This window comes from Spermophilus citellus (genome assembly GCF_964194105.1).
Source record: "Spermophilus citellus genome assembly, chromosome: 7".
NCBI lineage: Eukaryota > Metazoa > Chordata > Mammalia > Rodentia > Sciuridae > Spermophilus > Spermophilus citellus.
This window is the reverse complement of record NC_138188.1, coordinates 152,620,402-152,644,997: the sequence shown is the minus strand read 5'-3', so window position 1 is coordinate 152,644,997 and position 24,596 is coordinate 152,620,402. Positions and strand designations below refer to the sequence as shown.

At 34.7% G+C, this 24,596-nt stretch overlaps 2 protein-coding genes across 2 annotated transcripts in view; both read right to left on the bottom strand.

Moving 5' to 3' along the window:
• Positions 1 to 24,596, bottom strand: part of LOC308653424 (uncharacterized protein) — a gene marked incomplete at both ends in the record, with an annotated part of 99,173 nt that overhangs the window by 17,169 nt on the left and 57,408 nt on the right. The window contains 2 exons of the mRNA XM_081301985.1: positions 9,740 to 9,767; positions 12,846 to 12,971. Coding sequence (XP_081158111.1) covers positions 9,740 to 9,767; positions 12,846 to 12,971 — 154 coding nt within the window. The remainder of the gene's footprint in view (positions 1 to 9,739; positions 9,768 to 12,845; positions 12,972 to 24,596) is intronic.
• On the bottom strand, positions 4,895 to 5,092 carry LOC308653576 (uncharacterized protein; the record flags this gene model as incomplete). Its single annotated transcript, XM_081302195.1, has 1 exon — positions 4,895 to 5,092. One exon carries the CDS (start codon positions 5,090 to 5,092, stop codon positions 4,895 to 4,897), a length of 198 nt encoding a protein of 65 aa, XP_081158321.1.

Sequence of the window (24,596 nt, the reverse complement as noted above, 5' to 3'; positions counted from 1 at the left end):
CTTGAAAAGTATTGGTATTAATTCTTCTTTGAAGGTTTTGTAGAACTCCGCTGTATACCCATCTGGTCCAGGGCTTTTCTTGGTTGGTAGTCTTTTGATGGCTTCTTCTATTTCTTCTTTTGTTATTGGTCTGTTTAAATTGTGTGTGTCTTCCTGTCTCAATCTGGGCAAATCATATGCCTTATGAAATTTATCGATATCTCCATTATCTTCTATTTTATTGGAATATAGGGTTTCAAAATACTTTCTAATTATCTTTGTATTTCTGTAGTGTCTGTTGTGATATTGCCTTTTTCATCCCGTATGTTAGTAATTTGAGTTCTCTCTCTTCTTCTTTTCGTTAGCATGGCTAAGGGCTTGTCTATCTTATTTATTTTTTCAAAGAACCAACTTTTAGTTTTATCAATTTTTTCAATGGTTTCTTTTGTTTCAATTTCGTTGATTTCTGCTCTAATTTTAATTATTTCTTGTCTTCTACTACATTTGCTGTTGTTTTGCTCTTCCTTTTATAGGTTTTTGAGGTGTAATGTGAGTTCATTTATTTGTTGTTTTTTTCTTTTTTTGAGGAAAGAACTCCAAGAAATGAATTTCCCTCTTAAAACTGCTTTCATTGTGTCCCATAGATTCCGGTATGTTGTGTCTGTGTTATCATTTGATTCTAAGAATTTTTTCATCTCCTCCTTTATGTCTTCTATTACCCATTGATCATTCAATAACATATTGTTCATTTTCCATGTGATGTAGGATTTTTCCTTCCTTCTTTTATCATTGATTTCCAATTTCATTCCATTATGATCAGATATGGTGCATGGTATTATCTCCACGCCTTTATATTTATTAAGAGTTGCCTTATGGCATAATATATGGTCTATCTTTGAGTAGGATCCATGTGCTGCTGAGAAGAACGTGTATCCACTTGATGATGGTTGATACATTCTATATATGTCGGTTAAGTCTAGGTTATTAATTGTGCTGTTGAGTTCTATAGTTTCTTTATTCAGCTTTTGTCTAGAGGATCTGTCTAATGGCGAGAGCGGTGTGTTGAAGTCACCCATAATTATTGTGTTGTGGTCTATTTGACTCTTGAACTTGAGGAGAGTTTGTTTTATGAACGTTGTAGCTCCATTGTTTGGTGCATACAAATTGATGATTGTTATGTCTTGTTGGTGGATGGTTCCTTTTAACAGTATATAGTGACCTTCTTTATCCTTCTTGATTAACTTAGGTTTGAAGTTGATTTTATTCGATATGAGTATGGCCACTCCTGCTTGCTTCCGAGGGCCATGTGAGTGGTATGATTTTTCCCAACCTTTTACCTTCAGCCTGTGTATGTCTTTTCCTGTCATATGAGTCTCCTGAAGGCAGCATATTGTTGGATTTGTTTTTTTTTTTTTTTTGATCCAGGTTACTAGCCTATGTCTCTTGATTGGTGAGTTTAGGCCATTAACATGTAAGGTTACAATTTAGATATGATTTGTACTTCCAGTCATGTTTCTTTATTTATTTATTTTAGTTTGGCTGGTTTTACTTTTTGGTTATTTTCCTCCCCCTTTACTGAGATACCTCCTGCTGTTAGTTTTGGGCACTATTTTTCAATTCCTCTTCTTGTAGTGTTTTGTTCAAAATGCTTTCCAGAGCTGGTTTTCTTGCTTCAAATTCTTTTAGCTTTTGTTTATCGTGAAAGATTTTAATTTCATTGTCAAATTTGAAGCTCAATTTTGCTGGATATAGTATTCTTGGGTGGAATCCATTATTTTTCAGCATTTGAAATACATTATTCCAGGATCTTCTCGCTTTCAAAGTTTGTGATGAGAAATCAGTCGTTAACCTAATTGGTTTACCCCTGAATGTAATCTGCCTCTTTTCTCTCGTAGCTTTTAATATTCTCTCCTTGTTCTGTACGTTGGCTATCTTCATAATTATATGTCTTGGAGTTGGTCTATTATGGTTTTGAATGTTTGGGGTCCTGTAGGCTTCCAGGATTTGGCAATCCATTCCATCTTTCATCTCTGGGAAGTTTTCTAGAATTATTTCATTTAATATGCTGTCCATTCCTTTGGTTTGAATCTCTGTGCCTTCTTCTATCCCTATGACTCTCAGATTTGGTTTTTTTATGACATCCCATATCTCTTGAATAGATTGCTCGTGGGATTTAAGCATCTTTTCTGTGTTGACTATATTCTTTTCAAGTTGATAAACCTTGTCTTCATTATCTGATGTTCTGACTTCTACTTGATCAAGTCTATTTGTAATATTCTCGTTTGAGTTTTTAATTTGGTTTATAGTTTCCTGTAATTCTAGGATTATTGTTTGATTTTTTTTTAAGATCTCTATCTCCTGGTAGAGCTCGTTCTTTGCTATTTGAATTTGTTTGTTTAATTCATTTTCAAAATATACTTTTATTTCTTGGACTTGCTGTCTCATGTCTTCTCTAATATTCCTTTCCATTCAAGTTAGGTATGCCTTGAGTTCTTTCCCTATCCCTGTTTCTGATGTTTCTATGTCCTCCTGTAGAATTGAGTTGTCTTGCATTGTTTGTAATCCTTTTTTCCCTTGTTTTCTCATGTTGTCCACGTTACTTTCCAGCTCTTTTTGATTGTCGTGTTTCTGCTCTCTTCTATAGATTTGTTTTGTTTCTGTATTACTCTGATGTCTCTCCTTTGTTTTGTTAAACTATGCCTGCTAACGTGGATTCCGCTGGGAAGGAATTCTGACGTCCGAGCTCCAGTGACGACACTACTCTGCTATGACGGGCCCCAGTCTCCTTGCCGGGGTGCCCTAATGGGGGAGTGTGACTGGACTGTCTCTGTTTGGTTTCAGCTTCCGGTCACGGCAGGCGGGCAGTCTCCAGCCACCCAGTATCACAGGCCGCGGGCAGGTGATCAGTCGCCAGCGGGTGGGCGTTCTCCTACCGCCCAGTTACGCGGGCAGTGGGTGAACTGTCGCTGGCGGGCCTGCAGTTTACAGCTGCCCAGTCGCGAGGGCCTTGCCTCTAGTCTCCTGGTTTCTCCTGCTAGTCTTGGTTTCTCCTGTTTTGTTGTTGCAATCTGTCGGAGAGTGGCGGTGGATACTTCAGCTCTCCAAGATGGTGGCCGCTGGTTGCCTTAGTGGAGTGTCCCTTGTGGGGGATGGGGCTGTACCGCTTCCTTCCCCGTCTGCAATCCCGAACTCAGCCCGGGGGTCAGTGCGGGCTTGGCTGTTGGGATACCACCGTGTCGCAGCCACTTATCTCCCTGCTTACCAGTTAATCCCTTCTCTGCGGCCCCATGCCTTCTGTAGCCGCGGGGCAGGCCACGCGAATCAGACAGCCTGGATCTCCGGGGTCACACCATTGGCTTTTGGGATCCCCGGCACTCTATGGTTTTGATTTTTTCTGCTTGCCCCTCCCCCAGCGCTGGCTAGACAGGTTTTGTTTTGGCTGCTGATGGGAGGGGGGGTTGAAGGTCAGGTGCCTCTAGTTCTCCTTTAGTCTTTATGCAGGCTCACTGTGATACTCCCACTTCATTCTTGTCAGATTGTGTCTTTGTATGTCTCCAACTATGGTTTACCAGCCCTGAAATATTAAAAGTAGACTCAGAATTTAGCTGGTAAAGCTTTGTCCCAGTACCACCTCGACTGGTTTCTAGAACTTTCATTTTCACCATCTTCAGAATATTCACCCCTTTTTTTTTTTTATTACTTCTTCCATCAGCATTTTCTTGTACTTAATGCTGTCAGTCTGTTTTCCAAGTGAAGCATAACTAACTTAAGAAGTAAAAAGAATTTGATTCTGGGGAATAATTATACAGTGAAGTCATATATATTTGATGAAGACCAGATTTGGGGGTGAAAAAGAAAATAACCTAATGCTAATTTGATACTTAGAAAATAGCTCCTGTTTTTGATAAATTTATCTTGATATACAGTAGCTAATATCTTATAAAGAGAATAGATTTATATATTTTGAAAAACTAACTAGTTGCCTTAATGATAATCCATAATATCTTTATTAATGTACACATTTTGAAAATGATTCCTTAGTCATTGTTTAGAGGGGACATGTAGATACAATTAAAGATATGGGTATAGAAATAAATACAGAGATAAATATTGATGTGTAGATAGAGATATTTATATAGACTTATTTACATACATATATCTATCCTTAACTGTACTCACAAGCACACGCACACACACAGACACACACACCATTAATTTGAGGTACTTTTCACAGAGGCAGAGATGTAGATGATAAAATCCAACCAGTAGTGGTGCAAATGACCCAAAACATTAAATGCAAAAAGTTTCAAATGATCTTATGTTATACACATGCATCATTGTATTAAATACCATTTAAAAAACTTATAAACAAAAGATTATTTTAGGAGAAATGAAAAACATTTATAAAAACAGATTTTTATGATCACTTAGACATAATTATTTTTGTACTGTTAATTATTGGACCACATACGACTCCAAAATAATTATGGCATACTCCTTCTTTCTGTCCCATTTCTATAAAAACACCACTCACATCACAAATCACATCCAAATACACAAATTGCATTTTATAATGATAGGGAAATAAAAACAATTGCAACAGAGTCACATTTCTTACGAAATAGTTTATTTAATAATATGGACTTTCTAAACAGAAGTTGACATTCAAATTTGATCACATTTTACATAGTGTTATAATGATCAAAGAAAAAAAAACATTTCTTCAAACTACTACACCATGAAGAAATAAGGTGAATTGAAACTGGTAGCTAATCTCAGTCATTTATTTCAGATAATTTGGTATATAGTTCGCAGTGTTGAAGATATTCAAGCATTTCTCATGCGAAGAAGATTGGAGATGATTCCAGTGAGACAGGACCTGACAGCCAATAGGCTCAGCAGCCGAGGAAATGCCTCAGTAGAAGCCATAGGACCAGCATCTTCTGTAGCAGAGTGGGCGGCAGCATCCATAACCATAGCCACCATAGCCACCATAGCCATAGCCTAGGCCACCATAGCCACCATAGCCACCATAGCCACAGCCATAGCCACAGCCTAGGCCACCAGAGCCGTAGCCCAGCCCACCATAGTAGTTGCCATAGTAGCAGCTCATGCTGTCAGGAGTGGAGTGTCCAGTTCAGGATCAGGATGTAGGTGTCTTGAGTCTGGGTGTCACTATCTGCCAGTGGCCTTTTATACACCCTTGGTGTTGGGTGGGGAAAACCACAGGCATTGCATAGTCATATTATCTCACTCATGTGCCACAGACAATGTCATAAATATCTTGAATTATTGCAAAAACAAGCCTCATAACTGATATGATTTTCTTCCTGTGTCAGGATTCCATGATCTGTTTATGGGCCTTTAAAATGACATTCTTGCTGCATTTTTAATGCCATGTATCATTCTACATATAGTTAATTGAATACTTATGATTATATAGTACCATATAAATTATGAAAGTAGGTATTTCATTTTTATATATTTTTTGTTGTTTCCATCCTTTAATGGAAGATGAGATTTACTTTCTTCATTCTTTCTTTTCTCATTTTTCTTCTAATTAAATTGTTGTTTATAGTTCAACATTTGTTTCATAGTTTTTTTTCATCCATAACAAAGGTTATAATTACAGGTGTAAAGCCCCCTAAGGTAAGTTGGGTGCTCTATCCTCACCCCTTACTATTAAAACTATCACATTCATGCTTTCAAAAGAAGAACAAATCAACACCCAAAGCAGTAGAAGACAGGAAATAAATTAAAACTAGAGATGAAATCAGTGAAAATAAAACAAAAGAAATAATTCAAAAATTGACAAAATAAAAGTTTGTTCTTTGAATCATGAATAGAATTGATAAACCCTTAGCAAAACTAATGAAGAGAATGACAGAGAAAACTCAAATTTCAAAAGTTCACAGTGAAAAAGTAAATATCACAATGGACACTAAAGAAATGTAGTTGATAATCATAAACTATTTTGCAAATTTATATGCTAATAAAATAGCAAATCTTGATGACATCAACAAATTTCTAGAGACAAATGACCTGCCCAAACTGAATCAGGAAGATATAGAAAAATTAATTAGATCAATTTCAAGCAATGAAATTTAATATGACATCAAAATTCTACCCAGAAAAAAGAGCCCAGGACCAGATAGATTTTCAGCCAGGTTATACCAGACCTACAAAGAAGACCCCCCCCAAAAAAAAACACCCAATATTTATCAAATTTATTGCATGAAATAGAAAAGGAGGACATGCTTCCAAAATCATCTTATGAAGCTAGAATCACACCAATGCCAAAACTGGAAAAAGATACATCATAAAATAAAGTTTCAAACCAATATCCCTAATGATCATAGGTGAAGGATTCTTAATAAAATATTTACAAACTGCATACAGAAACATATTAAAAAGATAGTGTTTCATGATCAAGTGGGGTTCATTATAGGGAAGCAAGGTTGGTTAAATATAGGGGTATCGATAAACATAATTCATGTCATCAATAGACTTAAAGACATAGATCACATGTTTATCACAGTAGATGGAGAAAAAACATTTGACAAAATATAGCATCCATTCATGTTCAAAACACTAGAAAAACTAGGGATATTGGGGACATACTTCAACATTGTAAAAGCAATATATACTAAACCCAAGGCCAACATCATTCTAAATGGAGAAAAATTGAAAGCATTCCTTCTAAAACCAGGAACAAGACAGGGATGCCCTCTTTCACCACTTCTATTCAACACAGTCCTGGAAACACTAGCCAGAACAATTAAACGGAAGAAAGAAATTAAAGGGATACAAATAAAAAAGAAGAACTGCAACAATCTATATTTGCTGATGACACGATTCTGTATTTATAAGACCCAAAATGCTCCACTAGAAAATCTCTAGAACTCAGCAAATTAGCAGGATATAAAATTAATATCAATAAATCAGTTGTGTTCATATACATCAGTGATGAATCAACTGAAAGAGAAATTAGAAAACCTATGCCATTCACTATAGCTTCAAAATATGAAATATTTGGGAATCAATCTAACATAAGCTGTGAAAGACTTCTATAATAAAAACTAAAGAACTCTAAAGACAGAAATTTAAGAAGACCTTAGAAGATAGAAAGATCTTCCATGTTATTGGATATGCAGCATTAATATTGTTGAAATGGCTGTGCTACCAAAAATGCTATACATTTTTAATGTAATTCCTATTAAGATTCTGATGACATTTTTCATACAAATTGAAAAAGCAGTATAAAATTCATTTGGAAAAATAAGAGACCTAAAATAGCCAAAAGCAATCCTTTGCAAGAAAAATGAAGCAGGAGGCATCACAATACCAGACCTTAAATTAAACTACAGAGAAATAGTAACAAAAATGGCATAGTATTGGCACCAAAATAGACATGAAAACCAATGGTATAGAAGAGAAGACACAGAGACGAATCCACATAAATACATGCTGTCTCATACTAGAGAATGGTGCCATAAACATACATTGGAGAAAAGGTAGCCTCTGTAGCAAATGGTGCTGGGAAAATTGGAAATACATACGTAATAAATTGAAATCATATCCTCTCTCTCACCTTGCACAAAATCCAATGCAAAGTGGATCAAGGACCTGGGTATCCACTAGAATTAAAAGTGGGTCCACATCTCCATCATATTGGCTTAAGAACCATTCCTCAACAAGACAACAAAAGTGCAAGAAGTAAAATCAAGAATCAATAAATAGAATGATACCAAACTAAAAAAACTTCTTCATTGCAAAGAAAACAAGAATGTTAAAGAAGAGCTTACTGAATGGGAGAAAAATCTTTACTGCATGAACCTCAGATAAAGCATTAATCTCTAGGATATGTAAAGAATTCAAAAATATTAACACCAAAATAACCAAATTACCCAATCAATAAATGGGCTAAGGAACTGTACAGACAATTTCTTTTCATTCTTTTCACAGAAGAAAAAATACGATTGACAACTATATGAAAAAGTGTTCAACATCTCTAGCAATTAGAGAAATGCAAATCAGAACCTTAAATCTTAAGATTTCATCTCACTCCAGTCAGAAAGGCAATTATCAAGAACATAAGCAACAATAAATGTTGGCAAGGATGTAGGGGGAAAAGTACACTCATGCATTGCTGGTGGGACTGCAAATTGGTGCAACAATTATAGAAAGTGGTATGGAGATTTCTCAAAAACTTCTGAATGGAACCGCATTTGAGGTAGCTCTTTCTCTCCTCAGTTTATACCCAAAGGACTTAAAAACAACATACTGCAGTTACACAACCACATCATTGATTATAGCAGCTCAGTTCACAAGGGCTAAGCTGTGGAACCAACCTAGCTGGTTTCAACAAATAAATGGATGAAGAAAATGTGGTGCATTTATACAATGGAAGATTACTCAGCCATAAGTAAAAATGAAATGATGTCATTTGCCCGTACATGGATGGAACTGGACAATATCATGCTAAGTGAAATAAGCCAACCCCCCCACTCAAAACAAAACAAAACAAAACAAAAAACCAAAGGTAGAATGTTCCCTCTGATATGTGGATGATAATTCAAAATAAGGTAGGGGATGCTAGAAAAGAATACTTATTTTGAATTAGGTAGAGGTGAGGAAAGGGAGAGGAGGGGGTATGGAGGTAAAAAGGACTGTAGAATGAATTGAACATTATTATCCTACGTGCATTATATAACTACAAAACTGGTGCAATTCTATATCATGTACAACCAAAAGAATGAGACGTTACACTTCATTTATGTATGATATATCAAAGTACATTCTGTCATATATAACTAATTAGAACAAAAAATTTAAAAGAATACAAGCAACAATAAATGTTGGGGAAGATGTAGGGGAAAAGGTCCTCTCATACATCACTGGTTGGACTGGAAATTGGCGCAACCACTCTGGAAAGCAATATGGAGATTCCTCAGAAAACTTTGAATGGAACCGCCATTTGACCCAGGCCAAATGTTCTCTCTGATAAGTGGAGGCTGATCCACAATGGGGCGGGGTGCAGTTGTGGGAAGAATGGGGGAATGGGGGCAAAGGGGAGGGAGAAAAGGGGAGGGGACATGGGGGTAAGAGCGATGGTAGAATGAGATGAACATCATTGCCCTAGGTACATGTATGACTGTATGTGTGGTGTGACTCTACATTGTGTACAGAAAGAGGAATGAAAAGTGGTGCTCCATTTGTTTACAATAAATCAAAATGCATTCTGCTATCATGGAGAACTAAATAGAACAAATAAAAAAATACATTCTACTGTCATATATAATTAAAAAGAATAAATTTTTAAAAATACCAAAAAGAATTAGCATTCACTCTTTCAAATGCCTTGCCACTGTAGGAATGACCTGTATCTTCAAAGTGCATGGATAGATCAGAAGGACCAAATGAGCCATGCGCTCCCTTTTGCTTTCTCAAATTTTAGCTGCTGATGAAGTATTGGTGGAAACAAGGATACTTAGACATGGAAAGATATGTTTTTGTTTGGTTATTAATAGTTAATTTAATTTTTTAAAATTCAATTCACATAAAATCAATGAGATATTATTATTATTATTATTATTATTATTATTATTATTACTATAGAACAGCTTGACACCTGAGACAGAGATAAATCTAAATTATGTCCCACCACTCTTAATGTAGGCATTAGAGGAATTGCTAAAGAAGCAAGGAGCTTCCACTTCTGGTTGCTGAGCCTAAAGTTCCTCTGGCTCACAAATCCTACCAGTTCTGCTCCTTGCTGTCACTGCACACTGAAAATAGTCACAGGTACATCAATGTTTCAGAAACTTGCTTTTCCCCAAGGTTCTCATTCAGATCGTTTAAGACTTCTGAGATTCACAGAGATCTGCTAGCCTGTTTCAGCTACCAATGATATTTATTTGTCATAGTCCATGTGTCAATAATTTTTAAGTCATTGTGTTGTGTGAAATTTATTATTATCTCTGAATTTCTTCTTATTCAGAGCCTCTTGTTCATATCATGACATGCTAGAAGTGGCAAAAAGACATTGTATTAAATGTTTGTGCTTTAAAAGAAAAAGTGAACAAGTTTTCTTCCTTTTGAAATTGGGCAACAAATTGTTTCTTGATCAGGCATAATATATTTAGTATTATGCCTATTACACTTATTTTCTGAAACTAAATTTGTTAAATTATTGACCACATGGATCATTTGTTTTTTAAAAAATAGAACTAGAATTTTAGTTTGATTCTTTTGTACATTTCTCCTGTTTTAGTGCAATATCCAGTATGTGAAGGAAGATTTGGTTTCTTTTTTTAAAAATTTGTTCTAATTATTTATTCATGACAGTAGAACACATTTTGACACTTTTTGATAACTGTTGCCTCTTTTGCATATCTCCATAGGAGTCCATAAACTCAGTATTTTCTATTAAAGTTTTAGAAGATCCAGAACATATTGTATTTCACATTAGATGCTTGTGTTTTGTCATTGCTTTCCCATTGGATTATTAGAAAAGATCAGATTGGTCAAATTCAAATAAGGATAATCATGATGTTATGCTCTGAATTTTGGTTAGGGTGCCTTTATATCTTTGGTCTAGCCTATGGAGAATGATCTTTAGTCTCTTTCTATTCAAGATGATTCTTCTGAATTCTAGTGACTATTTTCTTTTCACCTTGATATGAACACAATGATATTTTTTCATCTCATTTTTAAATGATTATGTTTTATATCAGGAAACCGATCTTTACAACTTTTATGAATTTCTAAAATGTCTCATGGAGAAACCTGGCTCATTTAAAGTCATTATTCTCTGAATGCTTTCTTATCAGATTGTGTCTTTTTTATGTTTCCAAATGTGGTGTCATAGATATTAGATGTCCCCCAAAAGCTCATGTGGGAGACAGTGCAAGAAGGTGCTGAAGCTGGCCTCAAAACTTGTGATCCTCTTGCTTCAGCCTCCCATGTTGCTGGGATTACAGGTGTGGGCCATTGTGTCTGAAGGGCTATGAAAGTTTTAACCTAATCAGTGCATTAATCCCCTAATAGAGATTAACAGGGTGGTAACTGTAAGTAGTGGAGTCCAATTGGAGGAGTAGGATCTTTGGGTTACATGCCTTGGGGTATATATTTGGTTTTTGGTGAGTAGATCTCTCCTTCTGTCTCTGATTTATGGTGGCCATGTCCTTGTCACATTTTTTAAAGCACTCTCTTCCACCATAATGTCCTGCCCCCCTCGTGCTCAGAGCAATGAAGTCAGCTGAAGTCAACGAATGAGATCAATGAAACCGTGATCCTTAAATAAACTTTTCAGCCTCTAAAATAATTCTTGTCAAGTCTTTGGGGGTCAGCAATGAAAAATTTCACTAAAATATCAAGTATGTTTTCCTAGCCCTGAAGAATTGATAATGGACTCAGAATTCTGCTGATTACTCTGTCATATGAGCCTCTTGCCTGATTCCTAGAATGGAGAACTTTAAAATTTTACCCCACGATTAAACATTTTTTACATCTTAAGAGTATCAGTTTTCTTCTTCTTACTTCTCCATCAGCATTTCATTGCATTCAGTGCTGTCAGTTTGTTTCCCAAATGAAACATAACTACTTTAAGAGTGGAAACAATTTGATTCTGGAGAAAATTAGTACATGTAGGCATATACCTTTGATAAACATCAGACTTTGAGATGAAAAAGAAGATAAACTAATGCTAATTCAATACTGAGAAAATAACTCATGGTTTTGATAAACTTATCTTACAATGCATAATACATGTACTATTTCTAAGTGGAAGAATAAATTGATACATTTTGAAACACTATTTGGTTGCCATGAAGGTAATCCAGAACATGGTTATTAGTGCAGACATTTTCAATATGATGCTTCCTGAACTCATTGTTTAGGAAAAATGCTTTTTTTTTTTTTACAAAAATTGAGAAACATTTCACAGAGGTAGATCTGTAGCTGAGATAATGTAAACCATTTTGTGCAAGTCACACAAAGAAAACAAATATATAAAATTTTAAATGGTCTGATACAAAATAAAATTGTCATTGTATAAAATAGCCATTTAAAGAACTTGAATGGGAGCCATTAGCAAGTTAACAAGGTAAAAGATAGTCAAACATAAATGTAAAACACACTCTGCATGATCTGTTACAAAGAAATACTATTTTTCCCTTTTCATTAATGAGCAGAAAAGAACACTGAAGAGTGTGTTTCTGATGAAATACAAACATGTTTGCATAAAATAGATATTTTAAAAACTTATAAGCAATGAATAATTGTAGAAAAGGTGAAAAGACAAACAAAACAGTTTTTTATGATGTTAGAAAGAATTTATGATTTTATCCCATTGATATTAAAACCCTTGTTGGCCGCAGAAGACCTCTGACCTGCTTTCTTTGTCTCTCTTGCATGTGTACAAACACTCTCTCTCCCCCACTTGGGTAAACAAAAGCACACACACAAAACTAATCACTTGCAAACACATAAATATACATGTTACACTGATGGAGACAATTTAGAACAACTGTAGCAAAGCCATTGTTGCAGTGAAAAACAATTTATTTAAGATATGTATCTTTTTATACAGCCATTGTGAATCAGATTCAATCACATTTTACATAGTATTATAAGGATAATTATCAAAGGAAAAACTTCTCCAACAATCACATAATTCAAGAGGTAATGAGGAATCAATAAAAGCATGCTGATTCCATTCATTTTTTTCAATTAGTTTGGTATATAGTTGGTATTGATGAAGATATTCAAACATTTCTCATGTGAAGAAAGTTGGAAATGATTCCAGTGAGACAGGACCTGACAGCCAGTAGGCTCAGCAGCTGAGGAAATGCCTCAGTAAAAGCCATAGGAATAGTATCTTCTGTAGCAGAGTGGGCGGCAGCATCCATAACCATAGCCACCATAGCCACCATAGCCATAGCCTAAGCCACCATAGCCATAGCCACCATAGCCACAGCCATAGCCATAGCCTAGGCCACCATAGCCATAGCCCAGCCCACCATAGTAGTTGCCATAGTAGCAGCTCATGCTGTCAGGAGTGGAGTGTTCAGTTCAGGATCAGGATGTAGGTGTCTTGAGTCTGGATGCCACTGTCTGCCATCTGCCTTTTATACCCCCTCAGTGTGGACAGGAGAAAACTACAGGCAGAGCGTGTCATATTATCTCACTCATGTGCCTCAGACAACGTCATGGGTACCTTGAATTATTTTAAAAACAAGCCTCATAACTGAGATAATATCTTTGTACATCAGCATTGCATGATCAATTTATGAGCCTTTAAAATGAAATTCTTGTCTTATTTTGCATACTGTGTCTCATTCTATATTTAGTTAATTGAATACCTATGTCCTGATTACATGGTATAATGTAAGTCATGAAACAAGTGTCCTGTGTGTTTTTTTTTTTGTTGTTGTTGTTGTTTGTTTGTTGGTTGGTTTTATTTTTTCCATTACTCCATGGCTGTTATTATTTTCTTTTTCATTTTGTTTTGTTTTAGTGAGATAATCTTACTAAAGAAACATTGTGAGTTTTGCTCTTTAAGGATGAGATAGCTGTAGTTTCTGTTAATTAGTAATCTGGTGACAAGTTACTGACAAATGTAAATGTGCCTGGTATTTATTCTAAGCTGTTGCTTCAGAATATTTTTTTTCTTTCTTCCAGAGAGTAAATGGTCATTTTTTTTAATAAGAAGCTATACATTTGCTAAGCTTCTCTTTCTCACCTAATATAAATGTGTTATATATGTAACTGTAAAACACTAAGATTAAGTTGGGTGCTCTGTCTTGCACCCTCATGTACTTATTCATGTATTTAATTTTTACCAGGGTTCTTACATGCTATTTTTGAAGACTTTCAAGTACTTACGGGGGCATTTGTGTTAAAAATGGTATGGATAGTAAGGTTCAAAAATAATGCAATCCTTCACACTGAATGAAGTATTTGTGGGAGTGGATACAACCAATCATGGAAATACATCTGTTTTGTTTGGTTTAAAAATATTAATGAAATTTGTTAGAATACAATTTACAAAACACAAATTGTATAAGAGCAAAACTCAGTGTGTTTGATGAACAGAGATCAATATAAGTTATGTACCAGCCCTGTACATATATTGAAGATTTCATAAGGAAGGAAGAAGCTTCTACTCTAATTCTATTGACGCTGAACCCAAGCTTCCTCTGACCCTACAAATCCCACCAGCAAAATGATTTTTTATTTGTTGGTTGGTTGGTTTAAAATTAATATTAATTATCTCATGCCCAAATAATGCTTGCAATCTCTATTGGTCAGTCTGAATCCTATTATTAATGTTGACTTTTTAATTATGACGAAGAGCAGAGAACTTTTGGGTATGATGTAATTTCTTGAAAATCAAATTAAAAGTCAACTGATTCTTCTGCTGGAATGGTATATTGTGTAGCATTCTTTTGTCTCATTATTTCAAATGTCATGTGGATTTCTTTAGAAATAAAAGGGAATAAGTGGGCATATTCGTTTGGAGAACTTCAAAGGAAAGGTATGGAATCATGAGATTCAAGGATAGTCAATGACTCAGGACACTGAAGACCATTGCTAATGTGTGCTGGTGTGTTAGTCAGCTTTCCATCACTATAGTGAAATAATTGAGACAATCAATTTATAATGAGAACAGGTTTATTTTTGCTTATATTGTGTGTGCATTGATTCTAGGATCAATTGCCCCGTGCTTTGGGTCTGTGGTGAGGCATCACAATATGGTAGGAGCATTTGGTGGGGACAAAAATACTTATCTTGTGACAGGAAGAAAAAGAAAAAAAGAAAAAGGAAAGGAAGGGACTGGGCTTACATGATCCTTTTGGGGTTGTGACCTTATGACCTGAGGTTCTCCTAGTATGTTTCATCTCTCAAAGGATTCATCATTTACTAATAGTTCTACCATGAGGGTCAAACCTTAAATATGTCTTTTGAGGTATATTTTAGATCTGAACTATATCATCTGATAAACAGCAGATTCTTTCTGGAGGATTTTAATGTAAAACTTTCAGAAGTTAGTGGCCACCAGACAGGGAATTCTAATGGTACTGTGCACGTCAAGTAATGATAAGTAGAAAGTTGACATAATCCTGGGAGGTATGAGGAGTAAGTTACCTCTCTTCAGAAGCACCATGATAAGGAATCTAAGATGTGGGGAATCTGAAAATAGACAAAGGCAAAAATTGTTATAGATGTTGGTAGGAAAAAGAACTATTTTAACAGGCAAAGGTGTCATTTAAAAATTTGAAATGTGAACATAATTAATAGTCTGATCATAAATAGGAATGGCTTTTATCATGTAGAAGTTAGATTACAAATGACCTGAGGTAATAATAACTGATGTTCACTTCATTAAAATTTTAAGTACATCACAATCTCAGGAGATAACCAAAGAGAGTAATATTCCTTAGTATGTATCTCTACCTCTGTTTTTGTCTCTTTTTATTTTTCTAACAATATTCTTCCCCCTCACATATTATACACACAAAAAGAAAAAGCAAAAATAATGTAGATAAATTAACATAAATATAATGAGGCACAATTTACAGGGGAAAATAAACACAGTTTATTAAAGATGAATTTTATTTTTCCATATTCAATATATGAAATGAACATATGTGAAGGAAAATAATGCTAATGCAAAATAAATGTAATACTTTTCTATAAATTATAAGGCATTCTGCTTAGGTTTGTCAAAATGGGGAATGCTGGATCTGAATCTTTTCTCCAGTAGTCAGGGAAGATATTAGCATTTCTTTTTATTTTATTTTATTGGTTCTTTTTAGTTGGACACGACAGTATAATCCATATTGATATAATTATAAAAGCATGGAATGTATCTTATTCTAAGATGTGAGCTTGAAGGTGGAGTTAAAAGACATGACTGGAGTCTTTCAGGAAGAACCGTAATAGAACCCACTGGACCAGACACTGTCCTGCAAATGAGAAGCCCACAGTCAGGGACCTGGTGTCATAAAGTTTGGGGATCCGTCGTGGTGTCAGAAATTGAATATTCACTCAAGGAGCAGGAATCTGCTTCCTGCTTCTTCAAAGGAACATCAAGATGTGCACAGTGCAGGGGCTTTTAAATACTCTGCTGCTGGCTGCAGAAACTGTGAGCAGTGCTGTTCTCAAATTTTGACTAATCACTCAAATAAAATGCCAGCAGCTAACATACAGGTGAATTATGGCAGCTTTGCATGTAATGTATTAATGCATTTCCCACTTGTGTTTAAAGAATAATTACCATTTATTTTATTTAAAGATATTTTTGCTCAGTCTGATCTTTAAGTTTATCACACTGTCTGAACAAAGTGATCATTATCTACTTATTTATAATAGCTACAGAACAGTTGAGAGACAGAAAAGAACTTCCAAGCTCCCATTCCCCATCACTCATACATGCGGATCCCTTAAGGTAGTGCCATTACATACAATATCATTGTTGAGACAGTGAAACTGTGCTGATAGGTATGTATATAGGGGTGCATAGCTCTTATTTCTCTCATGCTCCCCAATGAATTAATGAAATTCATTAAAATTACATAGTTTTTAATGCTCCATCATTTAAGTAAATGGCATTCCCTCAGGTGAAATTTATTAAGGATAACTAGAGACATTTAAGACAATGGATTCTACTACTCATATTAGTGTGACTGTGTTTACCAAGATGATCTGTTTTTTCATTTATAACATTATGTCCTGTAAGTTGTAGCAATGTTGCAAAACAATTTGAATAGATCCAGTTATTGCATGGAACCTATATTAAATTAAATTATTTTAATTGGAGAAATCCAATGTTGAGATGATAAATAGGTACCTGCAAAATATTTGAATTAATATAGCGGGGTTTTATATTCCCATAACAAATTAAATGTAAAGCGTGGTCAGAATCTCTAACGATAAATTGGTTATATTGTATGTGAAATATTTAAGTCTATAAATATTAATAGAGTAGTTTTATAAATTAAGAGATAAATAATGGCCTGAGCATGTAGGTCACTGGTAGAAAGTATGGCTAGCATACATGAAGCCCTGGGTTCAATCTCCAGTATCACCAATATATAAATAATAAACAAGAGAAGCCATATGTAAAATAGTAAACTCGCCAAGACCTGTGTAAGGACTCATGCAAAGAAAACTAAGAATGAAAACAAGAGTTGTTTTTATAGGAAAATAGAAGTATATGTGAAGTGGAGTAGTCTGAATCATTATCAAGAAACTGATCCTGGAGAATGTTAGCTAACACCCATCACTCTAAAGACAATACCTGACAAGGACAACTTGGAGGAGGAAAAGTTTATTTTACTTTGGGCTCATGGTTTCAGAGGTCTCAATCCATGGTCCATGGACTGCATACCTCCTGGTGCAGTGTGAGGCAGAGCATCATGGTAGAAGTCATGTGTAGGAAATCTGCTCCACCACATAGCAGCAGGAAAGCAGGGAGTAAGGAAGGGGCCAAGGGCATGTAGAGTCCCAAGGGCACATCTATGACCCACCTCTCAGACATGCTCTACCTGCCAATAATTACCAACCAGGAATCCATTCATGTTTTTTTTAAAATTACCTGGGGATTGATCCCAGGTGCATTTTATCACTGAGATACAGCCAGAGTCTTTTCTTATTTATTTATTTTTAATATTTTGAGATGGGGTCCTGCTAAATTGCCGAGATTAGCCTCAAGCTTTTGATTCTCCTGCCTTAGCCTCCTGGAGTCACTGGGATCATAATTATGTGCTACCATGACTAACTTCAGTCCAGCTATCTACCAATGAATTAATCCAGCAAATAGATTAATCCACTGAGGAGGTCAGAGCCCTCATGATCCAATCATTGCCCAAAATTTCCACCTCTGAACCTTATATTTTGAAGATCTTGTTTTCAACACATGGGATTTTGGAGAGTCATTCCACATCCTTACCATAACAGAGACATAATGAATTTGCCTATTATTTGGGGGGGGGGAAGTGAGACGTTAGTAACTCATGAACCTTAAACTATATGCTCTTTTCTTTTAACTACATATATTTACAGCCAATTTTTGGACTGCACATATGATTTAGTTTGATTGTGGGTATAGCCGCTGCTCCTATGCTTGATTTTCTGGAATTATCTTCTATTTTACAGTTGTTCTGTTGGTCCCACAGAGACATGTCTGTTTAAAGTGTTTGACAGTCTGAGGGGCCCATGCAATGCTTGGACTGGTCTTGATCATTCTCAATGCTCATCTGAGAAGACTGGTGCTTTGTGAAGGTAAATCTTTACTTAGGTGAGACTATGCTCCATCTTATCCTTAAGATGTGCATTTGATCTTTTCTGATCCTTTATGGATCTAGTGTCAAAGGCTAGACACTGTGTGAACAAAAGGCACAGCAAAGTTCTCTCCCACATCCTGCATGGGAGGTGGGATTGGGGTTCCCCTATTGGAATGGGCTGGCTGAGAAATAAAAGCTAAGAAAAATAGAACTATGAGAAAACCACAGAACACAGAAAGGAGTTTCAAAAGTCGGGACAGGACAGCCAAACTGATCCAATGGATTGAGCTTCTGACAAAATGGAGCCCAGCCCTGGTTTCTATCCTCAACACCACACACATAAAAAGGGGGAGGGCAGGGGTGCTGAGGATGTAACTCAGTGGTAAATCCCCCTTGGGTTCAAGCTCCAGCACCAAAATAAAATAAAATTTATAAAGATAGTTCATATCAGCTAAGTCTAATTTCCTTACCAGAGAACAAAAGAGTTCTTATTTAAATATAATTCATTCAATAAATATTTATTATCTATTACAAAGTAGTAATATTTTAGGGTCATGAATTATTGTCTTTTATTAACATTTTATATGAAATCAATGATTTTTCATAGATCAAAATTTTGGAAGGAGGATTTTTCAGAGTTACTTCTAAATGGATGAGGATAAAAGAGAATATTACAATATGTGTTAATGTAATAATATTAATATATTAAATTATTTATCATATTTTATGATTTTATATATGTAATATATATATTGCAAGTTTCTAAAATTATTGATAAAAAATTTATTTTAATCTTGTCCACATGTATTGGCCTTTTGCAAAACCTTTGATAATACTGCCACTTCTACTATAAATATATGTAGATTAATTTTCTGTTCTGAGTAGTAAAACTTCTTACAAATAATCAAAAAAGAAACTATTCACTCAAAAGTAGACTTGCCAAACTACAATCTCTTCGCAGAAAGTGTTTGTTCACTGTTGGAGTGAAGGCATTAATGAAAGTTTAAGTGAACTGAAAGGTTACTTTTTATGACTTCAAAGAATAACCTGGGATTACAAATTTAAAAAAAAACAGTACATTAAGTGGGAATTACATAATTCTTGATGTAAACAATTATTAATCTATTTTTTTTTGCCTATGATGTGATGATAATCACTAACTTTTCTTGGAAGACTTAGCTACACTAGAGTCTAAGGCAGATAAATCCTTTAAGCAGTCTGTGCACAGTGTGCTGCAGTCACTGTTTACCAGATGAGAGTCTCTTTGCACTTGGTGGTGTTACATTGATAGCTTTAAATCAGAAATTTTGGGGGTATTTACAGTGGAGAATTCTTCACAAACCACAAGTCAGGACTTCCTCTAAACCACCCAAGAGTGGTTTACCCACATACCAAGACAGCACACTGAAATTAACATCCTTGTTGCTGACAGGGGAACTGCTAAATCAGAAATGTGGAAATGCAGGGTGAGGGGTCAACACTGTGCAGGTCAACGCAGAGCATTGACTGAAGAATCACAAAGAAAAACAAACAAACAGAAAAAAAAACAACAAGGGTCTGATGTCATACCCCTGTATTTTTAAAGGACTGTGATCTCAGAATGCTACAAAACCTTTTCTTTCATATTTTCTTATTCCCCATTGTACTTACCAGTTCACTAAAGCATACACACACATGCACACATACGATCATGCACACAAATAATGAGGATAAATAAATTTATTTGCAACAAATCCATATGTTTAGAGATAAATGTATATTAAAATAAATTTTAAATTTTCTCATATAAAAGTTGTTGAAAAATTTTAATGGCAGTTCAATAACAAAGACAAAACTTTTCAAAAAAATGTAAACTATTTCTGATAATTTTAGCTACTCTAAATGAGGCTTACATCAGCAATAAAAGAGAATAAAATCATGGCATTTGCAAGTAAATGGATGGTGTTGGAGAAGATAATGCTAAGTGCAGTTAGCCAATCCCCCCCCAAAAAAAACAAATGCTGAATGTTTTCTCTTATATAAGGAGCCTGGCTCATAGTCGGGTAGACAGGGGAAGCATGGGAGGAATAGATGAATTCTAGATAGGGAAGAGGGATGGGAGGGAAAGGGAGGAGGCAGGGTATTATCAAGGATGGTGGGATGAGATGGACATCATTATCCCGAGTACATGTATGAAGACAAGAATTGGGAGTCAATATACTTTATATACAAACAGAGATATGAAAAATTATGATATATATATGTGTAATAAGAATTGTATTGCAAAAAAACAAAGTACATGTATAAAGGCATGAATTAGTGTGAACATACTTTATATACAAAGATATGAAAAATTGTGCTCTATATGTGTAACAAGAATTGTAATGCATTCCACTGTCATGTACTTAAAAAAATAAAAGCAATTAAAAATAAATAAATAAATAAATGAGGCTTACAGAAGCAGATATATATATATATATATATATATATATATATATATATATATATATATATATATTTAGTATTTTAGACTAGACAAAGGAACTATCCATATGAGGAATCATGAGTGCAGATTAAGTGGCTCAAATTGAGTCCAAAGTGTTGACTCTGGAAATTTCTCAGTGTAATCTTTAGGACCAGTATCTCCCACAGCAAGGCAGGTGGCAGCAGCCAGGGCCACACTTGCCTTAGCTTTAGCCATATTCCTAGCTCAGGACACCACAGCCACAGCCCAATCCACAAAAAGAGGCATAACCCAGGCCACTAGAGCCAGAGCCCAGTTGTTCGTAGTAGTTGCATAATAGATCACGTTTTTAGGAGTGGAAGATTTGGTTGGGGAGTAGAAACTGTTTCATCAGTTTGAACACCACCATCTGCACAGGTCCTTTCAAATATATCCCTGATAGTAGATGGGACACATCACAGAACCTGTTGATCACATATTTTCTACTAGTTTTTATCACTGCACTTCACGAATCTTGGTTTCATTAAAAATATGAAACCTTTGTACACAAGACTTCTAGGCTGTTGAATCAGCCTTCCAATAAACAAATCTGGTGCCATTAGTGTGTTTTTCTTGGTCTTATCTAAAATTCTTTCTCACTCTGTGCTAGTATTAAAAGATTGGAGAAGTTTTTCCAGGTTTAATCATTAGCTAAGTTCTAGAATGTTGATTTTAAAAATTATATCATTACTCATGCATATATGAAGTAAGGTTCTCCTCCAAAGAGAAAACATGACTTCCATCAAAAGCTTACCCAAGTCACGTAAGCTTTTCCCTGTTCACTATTTACTTTGATAAGTAAATTTTCATGCATATATAAAAGACCATTAAATTGTATTTTGAATCTTCATAAGTACATCCACAGGGATTAATATCTGTCAATATTCTGCCATCAGTTTCCTTTCCCCTGTCTCCCTGTTCATTTTCTGTATTTATTGTTAGTTCTGCTGAATATCTTTATAAAAATCCTAGAAAGGCAGCATTTTTCTTATAAGTACTTTATTGCAGAAGAAATATATATATATAAATCCACAATACCGCTATCAAACCAATGAAATTTTTAAAAATCCATGGCATCCTCTGATATTTAATTCATGTTCAATTTTCTTCTGTTGCTTCACAAATGTATTTTATGGCCATTTTTATTCACATTAGGGCTCACATTACATTTAAACATGTCTTTTAATTATTTTAAAGATACAAGTGTCCTTCTCTAATCATTTTTTATGCATTTTTTGAATTGCTATATTATTGCCTGGTGCTATTCTTAAAGTTTTGTTTTCTTCCTCATTTTTTCTTTTCATAGATTCCTTGTTCCTCCTAATCACCTATAGATAGATACAGAGGGCTTATGTGAATCTGGTTCTTCTTAGTTGTTTTTTAGTGCTATAGTTTGGATCTGGAATGACTCCCAAAGCCAACATGGTAAAGGCTCAGTCCCTTGCTTAGCACTATTGAGAGGTCATGGAAACTTTAGAAGGTGAGGTCCTGCAGAAGTCTTCAGGCCACTGAGGTTGTATCCTAGAAGGGAATAGTGGGGCTCCAGATCCTTCCTCTTTCTCTTTTGGTCTTCCCAGTCATGAGGGGAGACTTTTACTTTATCGTACTCTCCATTATGGTGTGCTGGTTCACCACAAGCTCAGAGCAATGGGGTCCATTGATGATGGAATGAAACCTCTAAAACCATAAGCCCAAAAGAAACCTATTTTCTTTGTAACTTGATCTATCTCAGGTGTGTTTTAATGGCAAAGCTAACACAACAAAAATAATATGTTATGGTTGTTCTCTGTATTTTTTATTGCATAATATTAGGAGGCATATAGTATCAGGTGGGTATGTTACCAATGTGGGTATTGTTAATTAAATTCACATTCAGTATTCCTCATTGGCTTTTTCCCCACTGATTTTAGGATCTGAAATAGTTACCAATACCAATTAATACTCGAAATTCTAAAATATCGATTTGGGAAAGTGTACAAAGTTTTCAATTTCTCCACTTTCTTATCAACACTTACATTTTGTTCTTCTAATAACAGTCATCCTAACAGGTGTGAGGTGATGCAGCATTGTAGTTTTGATCTGTATTTCTTTTATGATTAACGATGTTGAATATTTTTATATGCCTATTGACCGTTTTTTATATTACAAAATGTCTACTCAGATCTTTTATCCATTTTAATTTTTTTTTCCTCCTATTGAGTTATAGCAATTCCTTGTATTTTGGATATTTATCCTTATTAGATATATGTTTGAAAATATCTTCTCCCATATCGAAGGTTGCTATTTTACTTTGTTTATCATTGTGCTTAAAGTGCAAAAGATTTTTGGTTTGATATAATCTCAGTTGTCCATTTTTTGTTTTTGTTACATATACTATTGGTCTCTTATATGAGAAATCATGACAAATGTCATGAAGAATTTTTCTCAGACATGAGTTTTTGTGGGACACTCATATACAAACCAAAATGTTGTTTATGGTTGAATCAAACTACATTGTGTATATATTCTACCTTTTCTTTATCTATTTATTTGTTATTGGACACCTTGGATGATTCCATAACTAACACTGAGAATTATGCTGCAATAAAGGATATGCATAACATGGATTTGCATTTATCTCTAAAGTATACTGACTTTAATCCTTTTGGGTATAAACTGATAAATTGTATAGCTGGATCATACATTAACAATGATGGATGCATTACTATACCCAATTTCTATTTCTACTATAGACCTATAGAAACAGAAACATCATGATACTGGCATAAATATGAGCATGTAGATCATGGAATAAAATTGAAGATGTAAAATCAAATCCATACAGCTATTATCATTGGACTCTTGACAAATGTGCTCAAAACATATGTTGAAGAAATGACAGCTTCTGTAATAAATGGTGCTTGGAAAACGGGATATTCATATATATGTGGCATAATGAAATTAGATCTGTATTTCTCACCCTGTACAAAAGACACCTCAAAATAGACCAAAGACCTAAGTATAAAGCCAGAAACTTTGCAATTGCTAGAATAAAATTTAGGGCAAATGTTCCAACATACAAACATAGGTAATGACTTATCGAATTCCTATCAAAAATTAATAGATATTATCAAATTATAAACTTCTGCACAGCAATGGAAACAATGTAGTGAAAAATGAACCTATAGAATTGGAGAAAATCTTTACCAGTGATTCCTCTGACGGAGCATTATTATTGAAAATACATAAATAAAAAAGCTCAATACTCCCAATATAAATCACGTATTCAATAGATAAGCAAATGAACTAAATATACTTCTCAAAAGAAGAAAATAATGGCCAACAACTATATGAAAATACATGCAATATCTTTGTTCATCAAGAAAATGCAGTCAAAGTTGCATTGAGATTCCATCTCATTCCAGTTGGAATAGCAATCTTCCAGAATGTAAACTACAATGAATGCTGGAGAGAATGTGGGGATAAAGGAGCTCTCATACACTGTTAGTGAGAATGTAAGAGTGCATAGCTGATGCAGAAATCAGTCTGAAGGCTTTTCAAAAAATATAAATTGCACTACCATATGATTCAACTATAAAAATCCCTAGAGTTATTTGTAATTTAATAGTTTTTATTTATATAGTATTCTTACATATTTAAACATTTATGAATAAAGTGCAAAATGCAAAGAGATATAATTTCTATATGAATCTATTAAGTAACAGTATTTCATGGGTTTCATTCAATCAAATTATGGAGCACCTTCTAATTTCTTTATTGGGTTGTAGTAAGGTATTGCTACATACCAACCATTCCAAAATTTAATAGTGTGAGACAACAGTTAAATTATGAGTCATATTGTTGAA